General features: G+C 41.8%; 1 protein-coding gene across 3 annotated transcripts in view; it reads right to left on the reverse strand.

The window, feature by feature from the left end:
- The window catches only part of itih6 (inter-alpha-trypsin inhibitor heavy chain family member 6), an 18,468-nt gene that overhangs the window by 5,298 nt on the left and 3,095 nt on the right, over window positions 1-10,075 (reverse strand). For all 3 annotated transcript variants that reach the window (XM_024292653.2, XM_036212874.1, XM_024292655.2), the window contains 8 exons: window positions 9,000-9,154; window positions 6,325-6,435; window positions 5,999-6,246; window positions 4,518-4,687; window positions 2,884-3,000; window positions 1,990-2,161; window positions 442-1,917; window positions 314-346 (listed from right to left, as the gene is read on the reverse strand). In XM_024292653.2, the coding sequence (XP_024148421.1) occupies window positions 314-346; window positions 442-1,917; window positions 1,990-2,161; window positions 2,884-3,000; window positions 4,518-4,687; window positions 5,999-6,246; window positions 6,325-6,435; window positions 9,000-9,154 (2,482 nt within the window). The remainder of the gene's footprint in view (window positions 1-313; window positions 347-441; window positions 1,918-1,989; window positions 2,162-2,883; window positions 3,001-4,517; window positions 4,688-5,998; window positions 6,247-6,324; window positions 6,436-8,999; window positions 9,155-10,075) is intronic.

Raw genomic sequence — 10,075 nt, forward strand, 5'->3', positions numbered from 1 at the left:
AAAAAAAAAAGGCTCAAGGAAATTGTCATGAAATGGGCGGCACCCTCAAGTTGTTTTACTTCTGGGTATGAAAAGAGTTAAAAAAATAAGTAAAATTCAATAAAGAAAATTGTCTTCAAGCATGGTATGGTCCCTTTAAGATAAAAAGATGTTCTGGATAGGCCCCATAAAGCCTTTTTCGAAACACCTTATTTTCTTAAAAGGAAAACACTGAAACCAGACCACGTGGATGAACCCCGTCTGCTATATTGCTATATTGGGCTATATAAATACAATTGAATTGAAAACAAATAAGTATGAAATAAATTTTTACCATTTTCTTGGAAGTGCATTAAGGTTACGTCATCTAAGAAAGAAACAAAGAGTTATTGGTTGAGATTAGAAGGGATTATCATTATTAGGTTATCAGAAAGGCTTTGTAAAGGAAGCACTCAAACCTACCCACGAGCTCAGCTACTTGGGGTTGCGGCTCTTTTGTTACTCCCGGCATGCGAAGAAAAGCCACCGGCACCAGAGTGGAAACGCTCAGCTGCGCGTCTGTTTCTGAGTCGTCTTCCACGTCAGGTAAACTGAGCGCGGGAACCAGTTTGGTTGCAGCGGTACTGGTTTCAGGGTGACCATGATGGTCTGGTGCTGTTTTGGTGGCGTTCTCTCCCACCGCAGACGTCTCTGGTTTGTTGACAGAGGGGTGGGCGGTCCTTAGAGGACTGGAATGTGGCGTTGAGGTTCTGAGTGGAGTGGTTGGTGCTGAAGTGGTGGAAGTCACCTGATGCCGGGGGATGGTTTTGGTGCTGCCCGGTGGAGATGTGGACAGTTTTGCAGGTGCAGGAAGCTGTGGAGGGAGACTTTTGGGCATCTTTACTGTTAGAGGAGAAGAGGCGTTTTTAGATTTGTTTTGGGAGGTGGAGGGAATTTTTCCAGAGATGGCTGCCATCGCAGCTTTGATGGGATTTGATGATGCAGTTTTCTTGGGTGGTGAAACTTTGGAAATTGGAGGTAAAGTGTTTTTTACTTTTTGAGTTGACTGTGAATTTTTCGATTGTAAGCTGAGTTTTTTTATAAAAGCTGCTGGTTTGTTGGTGGTTGTAGTTGTGACTGTAGTTGTGGGTTTTGTCATAGGGGGAGTTGTGGTTGGTTCTTCTGCGTCTGGTTTAACAACAACTAGAGAGGTGAACGGTGTCACAAAGTTGTATTTAAGAGAGAGGTTAGTGGCTTTTTCTGTCAGCAACTTTTGCGCTGCAGGATCAGTAGTATTCAGTTTGGCCACAGAAAGCTCCTTGATGGTAAAATAAGCCCAGAGACGATGGACGATGCTAGAGATCCGTTCCCAATCTTCCAAACAGTCCACTGAGCCTCGACTCTCATTTCCCTTTTCCTGGGAAACATCCACATCGTTCTCCAGCTTCACCTCCTCCTTTAAATCTGTTGCTGACATCGACACCTTTAGGTCGTGGACTCCCGGTTTGACTCTTCCGGCCACCACCAACTCCGAGCCCTGGAAGTAGTTTGGAAACAGCGATCGGGTCACGTCAAACGCCTGGTCGTCCAAGTAGGACAGCTGGATGTCTGACAGCAGCGGACTGGCCACTTCATCATAAAATCCCTTCAGCTGCAGGGCGGCGTCGGCGTCCTCGTACACCATCCGGGCCACGCCGCCGTTCTCCAGAGCCAGACGTTTCAGAAGAAGTAAGTCGGCATCGTCGCCAAAGGCGAGACCGAACAGGGAGGTGGAGCCCAGCGCTTTCTTGGCGTTGTTCAGGATGATGTCGCCTGACGTCACTCCGATGGTGGCTTCTCCATCAGTCAGAAAAATAACCAGCGGGACACGAGAAGACACGAGGCGACCGGAGGATCCAGAGGAGGAAGACGGATTGATGAGCTGGGCGGCAGAAAGCAGAGCGGCGTTGATGTTGGTCCCTGATACAGAAATAGAGACGATCAGCAATTGTGGACAAATGAACTGACCACAAGAATCCAACATGAACTCACATCCTTCTGCCATGATCCGTCTGACAAACTCTTGGGCTTCTCGGACGTTCGTCCGGGTGGCTCGCACCGTTCGACCTTTCTTCCACGTCTGAACCTTGTCGGAGAAGGTGATGATGTTGAAGTGGTCTCCTTCTCGAAGGTCTCCAAGGATGGTAGTCATGGCTTGTTTGGTCTACTGACAGAAACCAGGAAAAATACTAAGTGATTATGAAAAAGTAAAGTATGCCCATCCATCTGTTTGTCCATCTCTCTATTCAACATCCATCCATCCATCATCTGTCTGTCCGTCCATAAATCCATCCATCCATCCCTTTGCCTTCATCCATCCATCCATCCATCAATCCCTTTGCCTTCATCCATCCATCCATCCATCTGTCTGTCAGTCCGTAAATCCATCCGTCCGTCCATCCATCTCTCTATTTAACATCCATCCATCCATCATCCGTCTGTCCGTCCATAAATCCATCCATCTGTCTACTTGCCTATCCATCAATCAATCCATTTGTCCGTCCGTAAATCCATCCATCCCTTTGCCTATCCATCCATCCATCCATCCATCCATCCATCCGTCCGTCCATCCATCAGTCTACCCATTTCTCTATTTAACTTCCATCCATCCATGATGGACATGCCTGGAACACAGAAACTCCCCAGGGAAGTGTCCAGTGGGGAGCAGCTCTACACCTGATCTCTAAGGGAACGCCCCGCCAGAGGAAGCTCATCTCAGCTGCTTGTGGAGGGGTTTGTTCGTTCTGTCATGACCCAGAACTCATGACCATAGGTGAGAATTGGAACGTAAATTGAGTTTCAGAAAAATGAAAAATTGAGTTTTCAATCTTTAACCTCTCAGTTTATTTTCAAGCAGCTCAGATTCAAGAGTTTGGTGCACTTTACCTGCTTCATCTTGTTGCCTATCATGGATCCACTGATGTCAATGACGAATATCACATCCTTGGGAACCACAGGAAGTCCTCTGGGTGCAAAGTAATGGACGAAGTATCCGTCATACACCTAACAGAGCGGGTAAATGGATAGTTAAAGTCAACAACCTCCAACTGTTTTAAAAAAATTCAAATGAAAAAAAAAAGTTTCAGAAAGAGATATCAAACCTTTTACAGAAACAACAAAGTTGATTCACAAAACCTAAATTAAAAACTTAAAAATCTAGAGTTTTTGTTCTCAGTAAGTCATTTATAAACCTTACTGCTGCTTGAGACATTATGTTTACTTCCCTATGCAGGCTGGATAAATCATAAACACTTTGAGCTTTATTATGATTATCCTGTTATCAGTCAAAACCAAAAAACACAACATGTCATTATCTACGACGGACGTCTGCAACCTGCAGCTCTGGAGCCTCTTGGGGCTCATTGACACCTCTTTAGTGGCTCTCTAGTTAAAGAATCATAACATGCTTTTAATTTTAAATAGAAAGTATTTTTTTGCACTATATACTATAAACAGTCAGATAAGTCAAACGTTATTTAACTCAAATACAAACAGTTTAGGTTCCTGACTAGAATTCCTTTAATGCTCCGACAATCTATAAAGCAATTTGGGTTCAGTGTTTAGCAAAGTTGAAAAATGTAACAGATTTTTGTGTAAATCCAGAATTCATACTTAAGGGACACCGGAATTTAAGGCGGACTGTCTATTATTGGACAAAATTCAAAGATTTTAAATGTGCCATATGGTCCTAAAAATATATTTAAGTTAAATTACTGTAGCTCTAATTTAATTTTAGTTTGATTTACTGTTTTTTTGGCTGAAATCCACAAATAATAATAAATTAAACTGTGTATAGTTTTTTTTTTAATCACTCAAGACATCACAATACCTACTACTATATTTTCCTCTTTGACATGATCCTATCCTACAGTGTGTCTTTTATTTTGAAAGGAAGTCATGTGAACATTTGTAAAAAGTTACAAACGATTTAAAAAAAGTGTCCCTTAAGGAATATGCTATAGTCATGTAAAAAACAAACAAACAATTGTTTATTGTCATAGTTGTAGCCAAAGTACAATCAGTTACTATACTGAAGTACTTATTCTTAATTCAGTATAGTAACAATGTATACAAATACGTGTCTTATGACATGGTGAAGTATAACATTGTGGCTCTGAATGGATTATGATCTCTTTAAATGTTAAAAGCTGCAGACCCCTGATCTAGGAGATGGCAACCCCGCCCCCCTTCCCATCGTCCCGTCATCTATAAGTGGATGCATCAAAATGGAGCAGAGCAGGGAGCTTGTGGCCTGCCCAGCATATTTTCGAAGTCACAAATACAATCTTTTTCAATGATTTGAATAAAGAAATACTCCATTTTAAGGTTAATTTTCTTTAATATATGCCCTCTGTTAAGAGAAAAGTGGAACAAGAACAAGTTAAAACACCAAGAACACAATTCTTGAGAGGATTTTTATTTATTTAGTTTAGTTAAAAAATGATCTTTTGGGAAATGTTCTGTGAGGTTCTGATCATTTTTACTTCAAATAAAGACAGAACTTATGGAATCTTACTGACCTGGACGTCTCCTATGAGGTCTGTGAGCTCCACATCGTACTGTATGATGAAGTCTGCATTGAGGCCTTTAGAGGAAACGTTGCTTTGCTGCTTCAGAGTCGGGCTAAACTGAACCCGAGCACAGGTGGCGCTCTTCTCCACATGAGAGGAAACAGGGGCGTCTGTGTCTCCTGCAGGAAAGAAGTTCACGGGATGAAGAAAAGAGGTTCAATCTTTGGAAAAATTTAAATCTGTGAAACTCAAGGGGCATAACTGTGTTGAAAACTGCAGCCTGTGAGACAAATGTTAAACACAAAGAAGAAGAAGAAACAAACTTGATGTTTTATAATAATTAAATTATAATAAATTACTTTTTAGACAAAGAGACGTCCAAAGGAATAAAATAGAGATGGAAATGTGTTGACAAAGATGGAAGGAGAAAAATGTTATCGATCACAAGGGAGGAGGTTGCTGTTGTGAAGCAGGAAGTGGCAGAGATCAGTAAAAAATGAAGTGTTTCCATGGTGATGGATAGACTGACAGATGAGGTTAGACAGGAATCTGTGGATCATGATGTTTGCAGATGACACTGTGATCCATAGTGAAACAGGGAGAAGGTGGAGGACTTAGAGTCAACAATCAACAAGAGTGGGAGAGAGGTAGAAAGGCATCTACAAGCTGGTTGGAAGAGGTAGAGGAAGGTTTAGGTTTGATATGTGACTGAAAAGAGTCATGCCGTTAGTTTAGAGCAGGGTTGGGTAAACTTTTTGACTCGTTGGCAACAAAGGGTTCTAAAATTTGACAAAAGGGCTGAAACAGGAACAGATGTGTGGCGTGTTTTGGTAATCCGCCTCATAAGATAAATAAATAACATTTAATTTGGATGAAGACATGCTAATTTTAATTTAAAATGAATATATTTTAAAAATGTATTTATTTTGAGTTTTTATTTCAAATCTGTGACTTTTTTTCTTATTTCAGTGCCAATTGCATCAATGGGATGATTGATGAAAAACAGAAACTCAAAGCAATGCTGCGTTTGTGTGCTGTTGGAATGGTGGGAAAAATGCCTGTCCCACTCAGAAGTTACACAGGAACTTCAGAAAAACAACAAATTTTAAAAACACATGAATGCAGAGTCACTTTGTAGTCAGAGGTCAATGATTCTATATTGCAACATCTATAGGGAGACCGCCTGTAATGCAAGGAAAATAATTAGGATTATCAATCAAATTTAGTCTAGTTTGGCAGCTTAATGGGCTGCATGTGGTTTGCTCACCCCTGGTTTAAAGACAGGTAGAGATGGAGATGTTGAGGTTCTCTTGGGAGTGACCAGGATGGATAAGATCAGGAATTAATCCATCAGAGGATCAGATCTGCATCATTTCCAGATACTCATGACTGGTTCAGAAGATGCCAGAGCAGGAGATGCTGGAAAACATGCAGGAATGTGGCCCTCAAGGCCTGGAGGTGTCCATCGCTGGTCTTCCATCACATCTTACCTGGATTGTTGTTGGAGATCAGTCTGCTCGTCTTCAGAGGGAGAACCTTGATGAAACTAATCCCAGTTCTCTCTGATATTCTGACGTCCACAGTGAGGTTCTGCACAGGCTGCCCCGGCCTCAGACCCAAACTGAGCTCGTAACGCCCAAGTCGACGACTTAACAACTCCTCGTACGTGAGAAGGAAGGACATCCGGGTTCCCGAGGGCACTGACACGGCCACGCGAAACTTTTCAATTTCCCGTTCTCTGCAGAAACAAAATAAAACAGTAAACTTAGAGGATAGAAAACATGTTCAATAAAACGAGGGGAGATAAATAACTGACTTGGTTGCGACCAGACCAGCCGTTTTTCCTTGCTTCTTCGCAGCGTCGTAAATTTTCCTGGCGGCAGCTCTTTCCTTCACCTGGGCCACGTACACCTTACCGTCAGAGGAGCTGATGAGACGGAGGAGAGTTGAAGAAGAAAAAGCGCTCTGTGTCATTTACAGTAACCAGATTGTGTTACAGTCAGTGACCTGCGCGCAGCCAAATCCACTGCGTTTCACCTCTTGTATTTCCATAAGGCTGCTGCACAAACACGCATCACGCTTGTTTACAGACCGAGTTCCTGCCATGAGAGGAAGATGTGGAAAAAAAAGAGTAATTTCCCTCTAAAAACATCATTAATTGAGAGGCATTACTGTGAGCTGTGGGCAGAAAGCTCCATGCTCTAATGTCATGTGAGATGATATACTGTGAGGTCACAAAGTCATAAACATCAGGAGTTCCACCAGAAAACAAAACCTGGGAAAGAAATCTGGCAAAGTTTTTCTAAATCCACCAAAAACTACGATTCCCAGAGTTCCATTCTTTCTTATTTTATTGAAACCCTCCAAGTGTCCTCGGTTGAAACAGTTCATTCAGTAGTAAGGAGTTAGTGGTTAGGAGATATTTAGATTTAAAAATGCCCTCTACACTGTAGTAATCCACCATGAACACAACTTTATTATCAGCATTAGAAAGCCGCTTGCTGCATATTATACAAAGTGGAACAACTGTCACAATAAATTCATATTTTGAGAAAACAGTCCTGGTTTGGTCTGTAAATAACAGATTTTTATTTCTTTTTATTTTTTATTTCTATTTACTTCTTTTATTTCTTTATTTCTTTAAAGCAGAAGATTCTTCTTCAGTTTCTCCAAATACATTTTTCAAGACATTTGTGTTTTTTTAGGGCCGGGAATCGAAAAAAAAAAAAAAAAAGTAATAGCTATAATTAATATTTTTTACTTACAGTTTCTGCCAACCTATTATCCTTTGCAAATAATCAGAATATGAAATCAAAAATTGTACATTTAGAACACTTATTTTGAACCCTTTGGAATCTAAAACTCAGTTTTTGTCTACTTATGAACTGACTTCTGTATTTTCAATTTGAAAAACTACCTGCTGTTTATTTAGTATCATTTTAATCAGCACAACGTCACCTATGTGACACCACCTTTATATGGTCATTTTTCCATGTTGTATTCACACTTTAGAGTCTAGACATAAAAATCTTGCAAAAACAGAAAATTCCGTCTGAAGTGTCTGTCCGCTCTGAGCTGCTTGCGGGAGTTTCTGTAATTTTTAGACAACACCAATCCTCACTGTTGTAGAATATTCATGTTTGTCCTCATCTCACAATAAAATAATGATTGGTTTCCTTGTTGTTGGATTTCTAATAGCAGACAGCTCTGTTCAGCTCCGCCCACCACAGCGAATCTTTCATTTTCTGTTTCATTTATTAAAATAAAAGATCGCTTTTGTCCAGGAACTACAAATAAACTACAAATCTCTTTTTTTTTATTTTATTTTTTTTTATAAAATCTCAATCACAGAATATATAAAGTTTAAGTTTATTTTAGACAGATTTTATTACACTGACCTCTCAGGTGCACGGCAGGACGTCTGAGGGCGTTAATAAATATTAACTCATTAATTCTTTTTGATTAATTGCGTGCATTAATGTGTTAACTTTCCCAGCCCTAGTATTTTTTTGTGTTAGCGTTCATAAAAGTAGTGGATGTTTTTAAGAAGGAAGGGGCGTGGACTTCCAACAAGCTCACTCCTGATTGGAGAGAGTGGTTGCCATAGAAACGTTGACTCAGATCAACACAGACCAATCACTGCTTACTAACAATTTCTGGTTCCAACATGGCGGCGATTGAGATAAAAATGACTTCATTTGGTCGGAGCCAGAAGTAAATCATTTTCTATGGGTGGTGACACACTCCAGTTCTCATATACAGTCAGTGAACAGAGCCAGGTCGTTTTCCAAAATAAAAGTTCCTTCAGAAGCACAAAATAAACGAAAGAGAAATAGTTGAAGTTGCAGTATGGGAGTCCAAATTTGAGGATACGGATAGAGTTGATGGGAGCTGAGGGTGGAAAGTGGTAGACTGGACACGAGTGACCCGCACACAGAACACAGGCCCCTCAGTTTGAAACGAGCTAACACAATATGCACACCACTTCCCTCCAGGTACGTGAAAAGACGACAAACGGGAGGAACCGTCACCTTTAACCAGCAGCTCAGCCTCCAAACTCACACATACCCTCCTTCCCCATACAGTGGATGTGTGTCTGCCGTGGGCCTGACCTGGCAGGGCGCCTCGGTAAACTATGTGGGGGGAGAAACGGGGCACTGCGCAAACTCCTGTCATTTTCTCTATTAACTTTCTGGCAGACATTTACAAAGCTGCCATTCATCGGCTGTAAGCCCCTCCCTCCTCCTCTCGCAGCCACTTCCGCTCCCGAATCCAGCTCCAGCAAGGCCCAGCTATTTGTTTTATTTATATTTAGCTGTTTTTCTGAAATAGAAAGCCTTCTAAGTGATCAAATTATCCATCACCTCCGGACCGGAATTCTTGCTCCTTACATAATCCCTCTGAAGGGAATCAAACCCCCAAAATGAGGGGAAATATTTCCAGTTTGACTGGGTTCCTTCAGCTCCCGGACGGGCCGCCAGCCGGACTTACATGGTGAAGTTGGAGATGAAAGCGGAGGAGGGCAGGTCCACCTCAAAGGCCGCCTCCTTGACGATGGGGAGCTGGTTCCACACCGAGCTCTGGACGGTGGTGACGGCATAGCGGGACACCACGGAGCTCCTCACGTGGTACTCCGTCACCTTCAGCTGCGACAGAAACATGCGTCACTTCACCAGCGCAAGGACCCAAAGTGAGGATTCTCACCAGACGGATCTGAACAGAACTCCAGAACTGAGTTACAAGCAGCTCCGTGTGTGGGCCAGAACCCACTTCTGACTGGGACACAGGAAAAGCTAGTAAACAACCACACACATCACAGTCCCCCCTTCTTCTCCTTCATGTCACCATTTTCCCTGCATGGAAATGACACACAGCAGCTCCCTGCATGGAGTGGGGGGGACGCTGGCGCCTGCATCCACCAGTCTGGTCAGTGCTGGCCACATTTCTGCAGGATGAGGGAGAGTCAGGAGCAGCCTCAGCTCGCCGCGGTTTGTGCAGAACAGACAGGATTACTGTGTGTTCCTGGGGAATGGCTTCACTGTGAACCCTGAGGTGAGAGGAGGGAGAAGCCACAGTGCACTCATGACAGCCGGGAGGATTCTGAGGAGGGTTTCTGTTATCTGTTTGCTTTGTCTGATTCTATCATCATCTAGTTTAAAAGCTTTCTTAGTGCTCTTTTATATATGATTATGACAGTTTTGGCCAAAAAATAGTGTAATTTCCTAGAACATGGTTTTAAGAGGAACTTATTGTAACTCTGAACCCAACCTTAACCGTAACTTTAACCCAAAAGTTTTCAGAATTTTAAATTAAAGCTTAAAACAAGCAAAACCGTAACTGATCCGGTCACCAGTTTAAATAAAGTTTTTACAACCAATATGGGGGAACTTCCTGTTCTGGATGTTTGAATTTACAGCCAGCAGGCAGGAGTTCATTAGAAATTTAATCTTTTCTTTCTCTGTGAATTTTTGATTTGGTTATTTCTTAGTCACAGCTTGTCAAAAAAATTATCTTAGTTATATTCTTGTTTTCAATAGCTAAGAATGTCAAAAGTTAAGAACAACCAT

The sequence above is a fragment of the Oryzias melastigma genome, linkage group LG7 (assembly GCF_002922805.2).
Source record: "Oryzias melastigma strain HK-1 linkage group LG7, ASM292280v2, whole genome shotgun sequence".
In the NCBI taxonomy this organism is placed as follows: Eukaryota; Metazoa; Chordata; class Actinopteri; order Beloniformes; family Adrianichthyidae; genus Oryzias; species Oryzias melastigma.